The sequence below is a fragment of the Tasmannia lanceolata genome, unplaced genomic scaffold (genome assembly GCF_043159265.1).
Source record: "Tasmannia lanceolata isolate RefF3 unplaced genomic scaffold, GAP_Taslan_0.1 ptg000012l, whole genome shotgun sequence".
Taxonomy (NCBI): Eukaryota; Viridiplantae; Streptophyta; class Magnoliopsida; order Canellales; family Winteraceae; genus Tasmannia; species Tasmannia lanceolata.
In genome coordinates this window covers 10,511,708-10,529,422 of record NW_027518689.1, presented here as the reverse complement: position 1 = coordinate 10,529,422, position 17,715 = coordinate 10,511,708, and the positions used below count along the sequence as shown (strand labels likewise).

Here is a 17,715-nt window from a genome sequence, read left to right as displayed (position 1 = left end):
TTTAGAACGATTTTTAAGTAAGTAAACCCATGTCATTCGACTAAAATCATCCACAAAGACAATAAAGTATGTATATCCAAAAAAAGATTTGGTCCTCGTGGGACCCCATACATCTGAATGAACCAATTCAAAAGGTCTCAAAACTCTAATATCAAGCTTAGCAGGGAAGGACACACGATGGTGTTTCCCGAGTTCACAAGACTCGCACTGAAATGACTGAAGGCTAGAGGAGACAATGGAGGTCTGCTTGAGGCACTGAAGGGATGGATGACCAAAACGATAATGCCACGGATAAGCATCAACAGAGCTGATCAAAATGGTGGGAGAGGGATGACACTGGAGGTGATAGAGGCCGCCCAGCTCACGACCCGTTCCAATCATCGCCCCAGTTGAGAGATCTTGAAAAACACAATACGAAGGGAAAATGAGACAGAGCAATTGAAAGTTTTGGTAAGCTGACGGACTGATAACAAATTAAATGGAGAAGTAGGTACACATAAGACAGATGATAGAGTAAGGCCCTCATGGGGTGAAAGAGATCCAATACTAGAAATAGGGGCTTTGGTGTCATTAGCAAGAGTAATAGAATGAGAATGAGAAGGAAATGACTGAAACGAGATTGAGAGTTACCCGTCACATGATTGGATGCCCCAGAATCAATGATCCAGGAGCTAAAGCTAGTGAGTAGGGAAGCAGGTGCACTACCTGTTTGGGCAACACCGACGGAGGGTGTTCGACTGCTGAGGTGGAGACGCTAAAGCTCCTCATAATCAGCCCTGGTGAACTCAGAACGATTCGTTGGAAGGTCCGAACCAGAAGACTGGAGTGTGCCATTAGCAGGGGATGCAGCAGAGAGATGGACAACTCTGGAATGACGGAGCTCAGGATGGAGCACGAAGCAAGTCTCAACACGGTGACCATCCCGTTGACAATGAGTGCAATATGGCCGACCACGACCACTAGTACCACGGCCACCGCCAACTACACGACCACGGCCGCGCCCACGGCCACGACCAAAGGTGCCAGTGTGACGACCAAAGGATCCAGTGCTGCGACCAAAAGAGCCAGTGCCGTGGCCAGAAGAAGCCCCAGTATCATAAGTTGCAAGGGTGGAACCCTCACCAGGAAGTGTAGTAGGTGAGCCACCCGGGACACACTGTTGAGCGCAGGAGTAGATCTCCGTGAGGGAGGGTATGGAACCTGAGCCAATCAGCTGCTGACGAAAGGGTAAGAACTCCGGCCTCAAAGACTCAAGCTAGTCGAAAACCCGAAGCTGATCCCGCTGACGAGCAAGAACCGTCAGATCTGAAGTGAGGTGCATAAACACATCCAACTGCTGGTATAGAGAGATGAACTTGCTGTAATGGTCGGCGAGGGATAAATCACCGCGCTCAAATCGAATCCACTCTGAGTAGGGGACGGCTGAGAGAGAGAGAGAGAGGGAGAGAGCTGGGGAGAGAAGAAGAATAAAAAAACAAAAAAAAAGAGGAAGATTTTTTTTTTTGGGGGGGGGGGTGGGGGGGTGTAGAAGAAGAAGAAGAAGAAAATGAGGGTTTCACTTTGGTCCCTAGGGCACACTAACCCTAGGGCTCTGATACCATGTTAGAGGAGAAAGAAGATGAGAGAAAAGTGACTTAGGGTCTCTCCCCTTCACTCAAGTATTTATATTAAAGAGGAAGATGGAAAAAGACTACAATGCCCTTATGGCACTACATGCACACATATACATAATCCTAACCATTCGATCTATAGGAGCCTAATTTCTAGCCATCCATTTTAAACCTCCACAAATTATAACCCTAACCATAACCCTAACTATAACACTAACTATAACCTATAGAATCAATGGGTTGGATCACTCAAACAACTATAGGAGATATGGTTTCTGAACGCTAGCTCAGGCTGAGCTCGAGCTTAGAAACCTTTTCCTATATATATATATATGTATATATATATCTATATCATAGTTATAAATTTCGTTTCGTTATGTCCGAAATGGACGAAACATTTCGTTTTCGAAAACGAAACGAAATCTGCAAAATTTCGTTTCGTCCGAAATTTCGGTCATTTCGTTCGAAATTGACCGAAATTCCGGATTTCGGACGAAATGGACGAAATTTTGAATTTCGTCCGAAATTCAAAATAACGGCTAGTTTGACCGGATTTTGCAGAATTTACGATAATGCCCCCGGAACGGCTCTTTTTGGTTTTTGACCATTTTAACCTCAAAATGTGACCGTTTATAGCTGTTGGGAAGGGTATTTTAGTCATTTTTAAATGCACAATCAATTAAAAACTCTATAAATAGCCTTTTCCCTATCTTCTTATCCTCCACCTTCACATAAGTGATTCTCTTTCTTTCTCTCCTTCTTTCTCTACTTTCACTTACATTATCTATTCTACTAAATTTCCTACAAGTCTACCCTCTTCTTCAACTCAATCCAAGTCTATTTTGGAGCAAAGGGAAGGCATACATTCATCTTACCACTACAAGAAGTCAAGAACTATTTCCAAAGGCTTATTTCAAGTGAGTGAAAGCTAATTTTTTCTTCTTCTCTTCAACTCAAGTTCAACCTCAAGGTTCTCTTTATTTCTTTCCATTTCCTTTCTTTTATTTCTTACTTCATTTGTCCCCTTCTACTTCATTTTTTTGTAATTTGTTTCAATTTTCTTTCTTCTAATTCATTTTTCCCCTTCTTCTACTTCATTTCAGAATGAGTGGGTCGGGCTCGGGACCTTATGCAGGAGCATCCTCTATTGGTTCGGCACCCGCTAGATCGGATGACCCGGCATGGGCTTACGGTACATTGGTTCCGGGTCAAAAAAATAAAGTAACTTGCATATTCTGTGGTAAAGTCATATCGGGTGGAGGTATAACCCGCTTGAAAGTACATTTAGCGGCTGTTCCTGATGAAGTAGCATCATGCAAAAAAGTGACTGAAGATGTAAAATATCGAATGAAGCAACTTTTAGATGCAAAGAGAAAAGAAAGGGCTAGGATGAGCCTATCCAGAGCAGAGGTTGGAGGTTTTTATGGCACACCAGATGAAGAAGAAGAGCAGGATGAAGAAGACATTGTCACACAATTTCCTCAACGAAGAGGTAAGGAAGTTCTTGTAGAACCGAGTGGTACAAAAAGGAAGAAGAAGGGAATCACAGGAGGGATCAGGAATTTCTTTGCAGCACGAACAACCCCTGGAGCCCAGCCAAGCATTAAAAGTGCTTTGGCTACTAAAGAAACAATGGATAGAGCAGACATTGCGGTTAGCATGCTTTGCTACGATGCCAATCTCCCTTTCAACGTTGCCAATTCACCTTTCTGGCAACCTATGTTTGATGCTGTGAATGCCGTGGGTTCGGGTTATAAGGCACCTACTTATCATGCTTTAAGGGGTCCCATTTTGAAGAATACAGTGGATGAGGTAAACAACTACTTGGAGGAGATTAAGATGTCGGAAGACATTGGGTGGGAAAATCTTGAAGCACCTACTACTGTGGTTGGGGCCGGGGACGACGGAGACGACTTTCTCATGCCTCTTGAAGAAGATGTCCCTACTGGTGGTCCAGGTGGTGATGACGGCGGCGGCGACGACGACGAAGAAGAAGACATTGAGTATGATCATCCGGGTTATGATGACTGAGAGTTGTTGCTACTAGCTATTGTCTATGTTTCACTTTCATGTATCTTTTTTTTTTATGTTTTTCTATGTATCAGACTATCAGTTGGACTTGTGCAAGACTTTATGTGTTTAAGTAATGAATATGCCTTTTGGGACACATATTTTGGACTATTTATTAGTTTTTCATCTTTTTCTATTGATTTTTTATTTTTTTGGATTTTTCTCATATTTTTTAATATATTTTTTGTGTGAACGAAAAGTTTCGACCGAAATGCACCGAAATGACCGAAATCCCACCGAAATTCCGTTTCGGTGGCCAAAACGAAATGGCGACCGAAACGGAATTTACAACTATGATCTATATACTATATAGCAGAAGAGAAAAGGAGAGAATTATTTGAATTTCTCCCAAAATTCTATGAGAATTACACATCACTTTTTTTTGACTTTTTTTAACAAAGGCACCCGCTCAACCCACATATTTTCAATCCTACCCCCCTCCTTTATGCTTTTTAACATAGGCACCCATTAAAGCCACGTAATTTCAATCCTACCCCCACCTGCATGCTTTTTTAATTATGGAAACCTTTATAGATTGGAGGGCTAGGATCAGCCTATGGAAATGATTTTATGGGCACAACCTATTGATGTTGTGTTCCATCACATGGACGGTTTGGATCAACCTATGATGTGGTCGGTACAGTTCTTTGTCGGCTCGTGCATCGCACGGGTTTTTTTACTAGTATATACTATATAGCAGAAGAGAAAATGAGAGAATTATTTGAATTTCTCCCAAAATTCTATGAGAACTACACATCACTTTTTTTGACTTTTTTTAACAAAGGCACCCATTCAACCCACATATTTTCAATCCTACCCCCTCCTTTATTCTTTTTAACAAAGGCACCCATTAAAGCCATATAATTTCAATCCTACCCCCCTCTATGCTTTTTTAATTATGGAAACCTCTATAGATTGGAGGGCTAGGATCAGCCTATGGAAATGATTTTACGGGCACAACCTATTGATGTTGTGTTCCATCACATGGACGGTTTGGATCAACCTATGATGTGGTCCGTACAGTTCATTGCGATGTTTTTTTACTAGTATATATATATATATATATATATATATATATATAACAGAAGAGAAAATGAGAGAATTATTTGAATTTCTTCCAAAATTCTAATAGAATTACACATCACTTTTTTTTAACAAAGGCACCCATTCAACCCACATATTTTCAATCCTACCCCCTCCTTTATGCTTTTTAACAAAGGCACCAATTAAAGCCACATAATTTCAATCCTACCCCCCTCCTTTATGCTTTTTTAATAAAAAAAGTGTACAAAGTCAACACATTGACGTTTTTTCTTTGCAAAATTACGGATTGTTACTTATGTTACATACTACAACGGATTTTTCTGAACATATTACATAATACTACGAATTCAGGACGCCTTTCAAAATATTGACGAACCCGATAATTTTTTAATGCAGAACCTGTTCATTTAGTACATAATATTACGGATTTTGGCCACCTTTCAAAATATTCCGGGTCCCACTCGAATGCATAGGTTTGACTATAGATGGTGCATGAGACCCACCTGTCAAAACATGAGTGTGAAATACTCCACCGCATCAAATGGGAAAGTGATTAACCATTTATATTTTTCTCGCCCTGTGCATCGAACGGGTGTTTTTACCAGTATATATATATATATATGTGTGTGTGTGTGTGTGTATGTGTGTGTGTGTGTGTGTATGTGTGTGTGTGTGTGTGTGTGTACACACACACACACACACACACACACACATATATATCCTGGATCCAATTCTTTCACCCCAGGAAACCCTAGATCTACAACCCTTTCAAGATCTACTCCCTCTTGCCATTTGAAACCCCAAAACCATAAGAGCTGACCACTAGTTTCGTAGATCTGTCGCTGAACCTTTAGATTTGATCCCATGTTCGGCGTAGTTATAAAATGATGCCTTGTTTTTTCGAGTGGTAAGGAACAAAGGACTCTGGCCACGTCTAGGCCGAACCGGAATACATGGAACTGGACTCACTTGAGTTAGACAACTGCAAGATCTACCAATTATTTTAGGTTCACATAATCTTGTTTTTCATGCCCTAACCGAGCACATTGAGATAGATTTTCAATTCGTTCATGAGAACGTAGAAAGTAAAGAGGTGATACTACCAAGTAAAGATTAGGTGGTTGAAATGTTAACAAAGGCACTTTAGCTTGAGGGGGGAGTGTTTGAGAGGACATTATTAGTGAACAATGGCGTTATAGTAATTGTGCAAATCATTGATATTATGTAATATTTTTGAATCAACCATTAATCAATGACAAGGGTCTTGAGGACTTGAATATTTTTCTTGGTGGAAGAACCATTGCTACCATTACTTGATCATTTCAAACCATTTGAGCCTCAAACGGATGCCTCAAATTATTCCCTTGGCTGAGTATTCATGCAAGAGGGGCATCCTATTAGTTTCAAAAGATGAAAGTTGCGGAGTTGCACAATACATTGATGCAAGAGATGTCAAGGTTGTGCAGCGACGGGGTCCAGAGGCACTACTTCCTACGCTCCAAGTTTGTCATTAAAATAGACAATGTTGCCACAGGCTACTTTCAAACACAAAAGAAACTTTAGTGAAATATTGGGAAGATTTTCTAGCTGAATTTGGCATGGTGTTAGAGTACTAGTGATAAAACTTTACCAAGAATAAGGATCAAAAGTCGATGGGTAGCTTTTGGTTACAGATTTTAAGAAGATAATCCAGATCTTAATTCAATTAAGAAATAATTCTCAACAGAAAATATATTACAGAAACTCAACTTTTGTTAACAAATCCAAGAGATGCACTGTTGCAAAAATAGATCATAAACTAGGTTGATTACAACCATAATCAGATCTGATGAAAATCTTGCAAAATACAATTGCAGAAATTTTCATGAGGAATTTTCTTTCCCAAGGGAACCCCATGAACAATTACCTCTAGAAAACCATGCACCATTTTTTTTAATCATTAAAAAGAAAGTCCCCCCCCCCACCACACACACACACATAGGGAAATGATTTCTGCACTCCAGTGTTTTGATAAACATGCGCTCCACTTGTTTGTTGTGTAGTATTTAAAGGGATGTCAGTGGATATTACGGTTCTCAAAAAGCTCTTAAAACCCTTAAATACTACACGACAAACAAGTGAGCGCATGTTTATCGAAACATTGGAGTGCTGAAATCATTTCCCTATATATATATATATATATATATATATATATATATATATATATATATATATATATATATATATATATATATAAACTAGTAAAAAACCCCGTGCGATGTATGGGCCGACAAAGAACTGTAATCATAGGTTGATCCAAACCGTCCATGTGATGTGACACAACATCAATAGGTTGTGCCCGTAAAATCATTTCCATAGGCTGATCCTAGCCCTCCAATCTATAGAGGTTTCCATAATTTTAAAAGCATTAAGGAGGGGGGTAGGATTGAAATTATGTGGCTTTAATTGGTGCCTTTGTTAAAAAGCATAAAGGAGGGGGTAGGATTGAAAATATGTGGGTTGAATGGGTGCCTTTGTTAAAAAAAGTAAAAAAAAAGTGATGTGTAATTCTCATAGAATTTTGGGAGAAATTCAAATAATTCTCTCATTTTCTCTACTGCTATATATATATATATATATATATATATATATATATATATATATATAGAGAGAGAGAGAGAGAGAGAGAGAGAGAGAGAGAGAGAGAGAGAGAGAAATATGTTGGTGCGCTTAAGTGGTTATAACGCCTCCCATTCGTTTATATGTTTGGGTCCCGCTTAAGCGAACCAATGGAAGGCGTTATAACCAACACTTTTCTCATATATATATATGTGTGTGTGTGTGTGTGTGTGTGTGTGTATAACTACAACTAATATTGTTCAAGTATAAAAGATTAAATAATGCCTTCTCCAACATCTTAAGCTTTTGGAGTAACTGTCGTTTCACAAGGTATCAGAGCCAAAGTTCTAGAGTTCAAACCTCCTTGATAGCAAAAATCCACATGCAATGGCCAAACCCAAAAGAGGGGCCACATGTGCCACGTGTAGGCCAACTCTAGAAAGAGGGGCCACACGTGAGGGGGAGTGTTAAAGTTTAAAAGATTAAATAACGCCTTCTCCAACAGCTTAAGCTTTTGGAATAACTGGTCGTTTCACATATATAAACTCCCTTAGTGTTGTCCACTTAGAGTTCCAATATAATCAAAACTTCTTGTTGAAGAAATAAACTAGAACATTGATGGTCCCCACTAAAGATAACATAAACCTTCACACCAGAAATATAAATACAACTAACTAAATCTGCAAAATGCAACACCTAAAAATGGGCCCCGATTGTGCCAAACAACATTCTGCCTCACATAAGCTTTGGAATGGGCCCCAACGAGATTAAAATCCCTCTTATGAACATCAACTTCTCTCTTCCTTGGCTCGTATATGTTCTAGATCATGAATAACATCTTTACTTCTTGTGTATGTTTTAGTGTACATTGGCTGTTCTAACCATTGCAAATGTTGCTCCACGTCCTCCTCAGCATTAGAACACCGTTTCATATGCTGCTCCACTCATGGTTTTAAATTTCCACCAAAACTGACACGAAACAACCTAGATGTTTCCGTTTCCGACCCCACTGAAACCGATACTGAAATCGGAACACCCATGAAACCAAAATTGTAAGTGTATTATTGGTATACTACATCAGTGTGTGTTACATATTGATTGATATGAGTTACATGTGAAATATGGTATGCACTGAATTATCAAACATGTACATCACATGGCACTAGGTGTTCGTTGTTATTAAACCATTAAGGATGGTTGACTTGCTTATGTGTGTATTTGTGCTTATTCTACCATTTCTTGAAGTTTCATCTTAAAATTTTATCATTTGCATATGTTTCCATGCATTTCCATGATTTTACAGGTTTTCCACCGAAATTTCTAGTCGAACCAAAATGTTTTTGTTTCTGCAACGATTGACACCGGAATTTAAAACCTTGGCTCCACTTCCTCCTCAGCCTCAATGTGAGGTTGTACTTCAGCAACTAGCTAGATCAATCGAACCAAGTGGTAAAAAGCGGTAAGTTGGAAGGTAGTTAGCATCTCTGAAGTTGGAGCAAGCAACAAGTCGCTGTGGGAAGACTCAAGTGCAACCTACATGACTGGATTTGCGAAGGGCTAGAGATATGACCCCTTTTGCAATAGACCCTAATACAACTTTTGGAGGAGAAGACTCGCTGATTTTGGGTCCAAGAGGGATTTCTAGTCACCAAGAGAAACCAATTATACATCCTGTAATCAGGGTTTTTTCAGAAAAAGCGTATGACACGTTGCAGACTGGGCACCTAAGGATTCAACACGCGTTTTCCTTGTTGGAAGATGGATATTATAGGCCCATGATGAGAGTTAACATGGAAGAATATGCCTCTTTTCAACAGGATAAGTGAAATCCCAGGATAGATGGCAACCCAAGAGGGCGAGGGGGGGGGGGGGGGGGGGCAAGAGTAAAGAGACAATGCACCGAGATTTTTAAGTGGTTTGGTCCCAACCTCGGACCTACTCCACTCCACCAACAAAACCGTTGATGGCTTCACTACGGATTCCTTTAATGGCGAGGAATCAACCCAATTACAACTTGGTTCGGCTACGCCTCGCAAGACTCGCCACGACCCGGAGAAAGCTCCGCGTCTCCAACACTCGCTTTTGGGATGGCTCCGCGTCCCTTCGCACTAGCCGAATATACAAATATATAAAAGAAAATGAAAATACAAAACCCTCTTCAAGGGTGGATGAAGCTCTCAAGCTTATACAAATAAAACTTGCTCAAAAGATGTACAAATTGAAGCTCTTGATCTAATCCCTTTAGATATATCCCAAATGAGGCACAAGGGTGTTTAATCACTCTTCACAAGATTAAAACATGTTTGAGAATATAAGAGTTGTCTCTTAAGAGGTCTTAAATGAGGTATATGTAGCTCATTTGAAAATATGACCGTTTGAGGGCAAAAGGGTAAAAAACTACGTTGAAAAAGTCAAGCCCCGCAGGCTCCAATAGCTATATTGCCAGGCTGTCGCGGTCGACCGAGCTATGGCGGTCGCCCACCCTTATTGGGCATATCTTTTATTTTCAAATTTCAAACCGCAACGGTCGACCGGGCCATGACGGTCGTCCGGGGAGAGCAACCTGGACATATTTATTTTTGTCCAGATTTATATCCGCGGTCGTCTGGCCCTATGGCATTCGACCGGCCCGACCTTTCTGGATTGTTTCTGGATTTCCAGAAACACATCCGAGGTGGACTGAAACACCGCCGATCGACTGACCCGCTATTGAAAGCCAAGTCTGGATTTCCAGACTTGCTTCCGCGGTCGCTCGGCAAACCCCGGTCGACCGGCCCTGGTAAAAATTCCATTTAACTTTAAAACTTCAGGGTCTTTTGGGCCAAGGTCTTTGGGCTTTTCCCTATGCTTTCAAATATATTTTCAAATACATTTTCAAGTTCATTTCAAATATATTTTCAAGTTAATTTCAAATACTTTTTAAGGCCTTTAAAACTCAATTGATTGTGCCTCTAAATGGTCACTTCCATGGATCTTCTCTTTGATTCTTTGGCTCTTCAAGATGTCTCCTTGATTTCTCCAAGCCTTCGAATTCCTTTGGCTTCCAATGAGATGTCTTCAATTGGTTCATGCCACGATCCATGCTTCCTTGACTTTGGTGTTTGATTTCTTGATTTCCAATCATGCACTTTGAAACATCAAACACATTAGATAAACAACACAAATCAACTTGTGTTTGGAATCATCAAAACAAGAAGGTAATGCCAAGGTGGGAACCATTGGGCTTACAATAAGGTTGGTAGACAAGACCAATGGGGCTTTTGGAATTGTTACCTATGTCAAAGAGGCCCTAGGAGAGTGTTGCTGTGAATTTCATTGTGGTCTTGCCAAAGGTGGGGGTGTTTTGCTCTGTTTTGGTGGTGGTAGTTATACAACCTTTATCCCGACAACCTTTTATTATAGTACATAAGAGGCGGTCGGATTGTTCTACCAGCATGTGTGAATTATTGGGGTGTGCTCCAAAGTATTGTCAGTGATCGAGACTCAACTTATTGGTCACATATGAACTGAAGTTCTTAAATTGCTAGGGACAGTTAAAATTCTCAACTAGCATACATCTCCAAGTTAATGCCCAAAAAAAGGGTTAACGCCTTTCTTGAAGAATATTTGAGGTACTTTGTGCATCTACCAAAGTACGAATGAAATTGGGTGCACTTGCTCGATTTGGCTCGATTTTGCTAAAACTAGCAAAGGAGCTATACATCACACTAGAGCCCTTTCAAACTAGCAACCAGTCAACAACCTTCCATGCCACACGCCTTTGATGCCGGATATGTAAGAAGCAACCCCTTTGCTCATCGCTTGATCAATGTCGCATGCGAATGCAAATATAGCAAGAGACTACTTTGAGAATTTTGTTAGACCAAGACCGAAGACTAGGTAAACTTGGAAGTTGGAGTTTGGAGACTTGGTGCTAGTGAAGCTTAACTCGAGCTAATTCAAGTTCACTCAGAAGGTTCACAATGGTTTGATTTGAAAGTATGAATGCTCGATTCCAATCATTGGACGAGTTGAGGAAGTCTCCTTTAGAGTTCAACTCCCCACGTTGAAGATTCATCCGGTCTTCCACACTAGTTGAAATGAGGTATCCTATACCATTCAAATTCTCAATTCCTATCATTAGAATGGTTGAAATGAGGTATTCTATACCATTCAAATACTTTCAAACGATCACATTCAAATTCAGCTTGCTAGAGCTGCTTGTAATGTGGATCTGAGCTAGAATTCCTTGTTATGTGCTCAGGTAATGATTCAAGAAATTCAACCCCCAGATCTGGTCCGTTAGCACACTAATCAGAGGTCAAACACAAGCCGAACCACATAGAGATTCAGAACTGTTGGTAAATGCCTAGCATTGGAACTTTGTTCAGATTCAAACAATCTCTCTCAAGAAAATCCAATGTTGCTTGCTATCTCAATCAAATTGACTGAGCCTTGTCCAAGAAAATTAAAGTGATAGAATCGATGGTCAAGACTAGAGGAAACTCGTCAAAACTCCAGATCTTGATTATAACAATCACCAGAATCGGCTCTGTCTATAGATGATAGATCGTTTCTTTCTTAAGTTGATCGAATTCCTTTGAAGAAACTTAAACTAAAACAGTCAATGGAGAAGATTTCGGCTCTTTCTTTTCAGACATCAATTCCTTGACATAAGATAAATTCAAGCAAATGCACGTAAGAGAATTCACGAACAGAGAGGGCTATATTCTGTCTTTCCTCTCAAATTTTTGGATCTGTAAGGAGATTGCTGAGCGAGATGACACTCAGATCTGCTTCACAGATGAAGTCCTTGCTAAATAAGGATTAGATGTTAGCAATCAGGAGAGATTGAAATTCAAGCTAAGAACCCCCCCTTTTCTGTACACGATTTCAGCAAGTGAATTTTCTTCTAAGGAAGAAGAAAAGAAACTCTTACAAAGCCCTTCTCCAAATTATAATTGAAAAGTTGCAAAAAGTTCCCAAAACAAATGGATTGAAGGCTTTATATAGCCCCATCACAACTGAAATTCAATTGGAAAAAATTGGAAAATTACAACTAATTGAAATGTAAATTCAAATTGGTCTTGTGCAATTGCACTTATTAGTGCCCTAATGACTTAGTCTAGCTACTTATGACTATTTCTTCAAGGCAAGCTCTCTCGCAGCGAGCCATAGGCTGGCACACCACCATGCCTTGGAAGTTCTTCAAGGTTCTTTGCAACGTTAGGAGAGCTCCTTGGCCTCGACTTCTTCATGTTTCCTTCTGTGACGGACGTGAAGGAACATCTATTTGTTTTTGTTGAGAGTTCATACTGTTAAAGTTAGATTTTCATTAAGTGCAATTTCTTTAAGTGTAGTACTTATTTTATGTTAATTAGATAGGGCCCATCTTGGATGGTCCTAACAGCATAAATGTGAACATCTTAAGTGAAATCTATATAAAAAAGCTAGTTGTGGGTTGGAATTCAACCTCCATGAAAAATCATCTTTTTCTTCTTCTTTTTCTCTTTATCTCCTTCATATGAATTAGGTGATGATTTTCTAAACACTAACATGGCACTAGAGCATCATCCAAGGTGTGTTTATTATAGAACCCTAACTAATGCGGGTGCTTAAGAGGGAAGAAGAAGAGAAATAAGAACATGCATGACCTGGCTGCCATGTTGACACTGCATCACTAACTCTCTACTTTGATCTCTTCTTGTCTTGTGGATCTTGTCTTCTTCGCTATTAGAGTTGTTTACTGGGGATCTTATGCTCTCCACTATTGGATTCATTCAGACCTTGGACATATTTCCCTTCCCAGCCAATCAATTTGTTGTCCTGAAAACCCTAACGCACCATTCAAACCTTTAAATACTTCTGAGTTCTGACCATTCAAAACCCAAATGTTTACTTTCGCCATTCAAAATGCTGACGCCAAATTCTCCACTTGAAAAACCTTAACCCAATTTCTCTCACTTCGAACACTCTAAACCCTAATTTTTTTTTGAAAGATTTTTTTATTATTCATTTTAAACTAATGATTCTAAACCCTAATTCCTTCCCTTAGAAAATCCAGTACTCAATTTCCCACCTTTTTCCCATTAGAAACCCTACTTTCTCATCTCTTCTCCACTCTAAACCCAAAACCCTAACTCCTACCCTTTGAAACCCTAACCCAAATTATCACCCTTACCATTCAAGACCCTAAAACTAACCTCTACCATATTCGAAACCCTATTTATTTATCTATTCCCCAATCGAAAACCTAAAACTCAAAATATCCCATACCAAACCCTAATTTCATCTCTTCCCCATTCGAACTCCATTTTCTACTTTTCTACCATTCAAAACCCTAAAACCCACCTATACCCATTTGTAAACCTATTGTTTCTCTATCCATAAAAAAAACCTAATTTTCACCTCTTCCCCATTTGAATCCCTACAACCCAATTTTTTCCAGATATGAAACCCAAATTTTCCTACTTTTAATCATTCAAAATCCTAAAACCCTGAAAGCCCTAAGCCCCATCTCTCTTTATAATCCTTGCCTATTCTCTCTTTCCTTTGCCCATCCATGGGGTGCTTTGTTGTCCCTTGAGTGTTCACATCCCACTTCCTCCGTAAGTGCTGATTTAAGGAGGATGCATTAAAAAAAAAGGGCGGCTCAGTGCACAAGGCTCCTGCCATTCAGGGAGGATGCATTAAAAAATAAAAACAATATAATTCGTAATGAGGATTGTGATGTGGGTCTCTTCTACAAAGAATTGTAGACTGTTTTTGCTTTGCACGAGGGCGGCCCCTTCCTCTCTTTGTGGGCTGATGTTCCTTCATACAAACTGCTGTTTCGTGATATGAACCGCTATAGTTTTCATGGACTATTGTGCTTTGATTGGACTGTTGTCCGTGTGCTACTGTAAACATTTGGGTAGCAGATTGATGTTTCAACGTTCATCTCCTAGTCTTAACCCTTACTTTCTTCAAAATATAATATATCACTGCAGTGATGGTTGAATTTAGTAGATTATGTCATGTGCCCCCAAGAGCAGGCTGCAATTTTTTTTTAACGTGCTTTATGGTTATAAAATGTGCAGCATAGATAATATAATAATATTGAAGTTTTATATCTGTTAGATGAGAGAATGAGAGAAGAAAAGAGTGAGTTGGGAGAGACCTCCCCCTCACGTTAGAATTTATATAAAAGAGAATGAGTACAAAGTCAACTATGCCCTTAGGCATTGCACATGTATTCTAACAATATCAAAATTAAAGTTTCTAAATATTGCATGCTTCTCATTTGAATAAGTGGCACTTTGCAACTGTAACTTGAATTAACATAAATCATATGGTTGTGATTTCCATTCCCTCAAAGGAGCTTTTCTTTGGCCGTTTGTATACACGGATTTTAGAATCTTGGATTTCCTCAAAATAGTAGATGGGAGATGAGAGGAGACCAGCTGTCGTTTTCTGAGACACCTGAGTTTCCGTAACGAGTAGATACTTCCGCAGGACCATAACCGATTTTCTGGTTAAATACATTATGAGATGTTTTTCCATACTTTCCGCATTCAGGGCGGTGGCCGGGTGGGCCCTGGTTCAATCTTGCCGATTCCACCTAGACATGGCTCAATAGAAGGGTAAGGTAAAGTGTTCTTAAAACAAAACTATCAGTGCAATAGCTTCAGAGCCTTACTTAAGAGGGATTCTGTTAGGTCCTCTATGGACAAGAAAGCCTCTTCGAATCAAAGGGTGAGTCGTGCCTTAGCTTTGACTTCAACGTTGGGGTAGGTAAAGCTTATCTTCAAATCAAAGGGCCCGTAGGTTCATCAGAGTCTGATTACGCCCGGTCCACCGGACTGGTAGGGCCTTTCAATCCAAATTCTACCAGCTATTTTTGGCAACCTTCTCCTTTAATTGTGGGTCTACCGGATTAAAAAAACCCCTCTCCAGAGGCGGTTGAAGCTTCCACTTGAAACCAGAGCCCCAACCGTTCAATAAGATATGTTAGGCTTTGCAATCTCCGACTCTTTCTAATTCAAGCACTGAAGTCGATGGTTAGCTTCTCTTCTTGGGTGTGAGTGGAGTCAATATGTTCTCATCTGGCCAGTTTAAAGTAGGTAGTTGATACTCTTCTTGTCCAAAGAACCCATCCATTTCAAAAGTAGAGAAATCAAAGAAACGGAACCCAGAGAAAGAAGAAAAGCTTACCGAGGAGATCAGGAATGAAGCTCCGATCGACGGCTTCCGGAGGTAAGATGACGAGATTCCTTTGAGAATCGAGTACAAGAACGCATTGTCGCCGCAGTTAACGGAAGAGTCCCCGAGGACGAAGAGAGCTGAGATTATAAAGAGTGCGAAGAGAGAGCGGTTAGCGAAGAAGCTGAGAACCCTTCAGATAGGGTATCTCCATGTGCGACTATATTTGTTTACAATTTAATCATTGACCGGGTCCATACATTTCTTTTCTCTAGAGCAGATAGAGCTAGAGCAAAGCCCTTCTTTCACTCACATCTGGTACTGCGGAGTAGTACCTAGGGAAAGGATCAGGGTGGTTAGAGGTCTAATCGGATAGACTATTCCACTATTGGGACTGGTACTGACTTGGTGGTATTATCAGTCGGTGAAAAGCTTCGCTACAATAACACAGAGAGTTGGCCCTAGAAGAGGAGACTTCCTCTGACATTCTCAACTCATACCAGGGATATCATTAGTGAAGCCTTACCTTCAGTTAAAGATTAGGAGATCAGCCGTCGTTTTCCGATTTCTCGCCCTTCTTCCCGTCAGCAAGAGAGTAGGAGATCATCCCATGTTTCCAGGTTTTAGAAATCTCAGGATGGAGGAGAGATTTCTAAAACCTGGATTTCACTTCTCTTTAGAATCTTGAATTTTAAGTAAGAAATCCAGGTTTTAGAAATCTCTCCTCCATCCTGAGATTTCTGAAACCTGGAAACATGGGATGATCTCCTACTCTATTGCTGACGGAAAGAAGGGCGAGAAATCGGAAAATGACGGCTGGTCTTCTTATCTCGTCTCCCATCTACGATTTTGAGGAAATCCAAGATTCTAAAATCCGCGTATCCAAACGGCCCTAAAGAGAAGTGAAACTAAGACTGCAGAGGACTGCCATGGTTTTCTTAGGATTCTAAAGTCCAGGTTTTCAAAAACCTGGATTCTAAAATCCTGGTATCTAAACAGCCCTGGATTTTAAAAATATTTATATTTTTTGAAAATTGACATTTAGCCCTGGATTTTAAATAAGAAATCCAGGTTTTAGAATTCTCTCTCCCATCCTGAGATTTCTAATACCTAGAAACATGACGATCTCCTACTCTCTTGCTTGACGGAAAGAAGGGCAAGAAATCTGAAAACGACGGACAGTCTCCTCTCGTCTCCCATCCAAAACTTTGAGGAAATGCAAGATTCTAAAATCCGCATATCCAAATGACCCCTTTGATTTCAAAATGTGGACCTTATAGAGCTTTGGTATTTGGCTATTGATCTGTCCGTAGATGATTGCTTTGTTTGGAAAAAAGCCATCTATTATCGAAGCGAACATAAAAATAGAAAAAAGAGTATGTCTTTGAATTTGGTAGCTTTATTGCCTATTCCTTTGGAAACATGGCAGCTAATAGTTTGACCCTTTTTTCTTGGTGGGTGTTGGATTGCCTTAAAAGGTTGAAACCTTCGACCGCATTGTGAATGTGACTGATAACATAATTCTCTTTCACAGCAACATATGGAAGACAAGCATCTGAGCCGTTTGTTGGAGGAGGCCGCTACGTACTCTTGGAAAGATGATTCTGGCCATCCAGTGGATGCAGATGGTGCTTCCCAGTAATTGGTCATCAGCAGGTGTTTTTTCTTAATTTTCATTCAGTCAATTATTTGTGGCCAGTTTTAGTTTGATTGTTATCTTTGAGTGAATGTTTGTAGATCTTAGCATGAATTTCCTGCTTGATTTTCGTATTCCCTTGAATCTTTTTTCTGGTTCTGTCTTCTCCATTCTGAGAAAAACCTAGAACATTATCAATGTATTCTTGATTTCCCATTCACTGATCCATGAGACTTCACCAAATTGAAATATATTTGTTCTCATTGTAGCAATGGGACCCACACCAAATTATAGGTTAATAAGTCCAATATTATTATGTTGGGGTTTGCATTGCTCCCACCAATGGGAACTAGAGTTGGCTACCACCCTTTTGCTGAGCTTTAGGGCCTCTTTGGATACCTTTAAAAATTAATTAATTATAATCTATGAGCAAATGGTTTTGAAGTTAAATACGATTATTTACAAATAATAGTTCTTATAGCTTTAGAAATGATACTCTTAATGGCTTCCAAAGAGGTATTAATGTCCCTTTTGCAAATATGGTCAAATTAAAATACTCTTATTTGCAAGTAAAGACCAGTTTTGATGGAATCATGG

At 39.8% G+C, this 17,715-nt stretch overlaps 1 protein-coding gene across 2 annotated transcripts in view; it reads left to right on the top strand.

Annotated features, from left to right (window-relative positions):
* The window catches only part of LOC143887071 (protein phosphatase), a 29,845-nt gene that overhangs the window by 11,417 nt on the left and 713 nt on the right, over positions 1-17,715 (top strand). For both annotated transcript variants that reach the window (XM_077391178.1, XM_077391180.1), the window contains one exon: positions 17,017-17,138. In XM_077391178.1, the coding sequence (XP_077247293.1) occupies positions 17,017-17,124 (108 nt within the window). In that variant the 3' untranslated portion in view covers positions 17,125-17,138. The remainder of the gene's footprint in view (positions 1-17,016; positions 17,139-17,715) is intronic.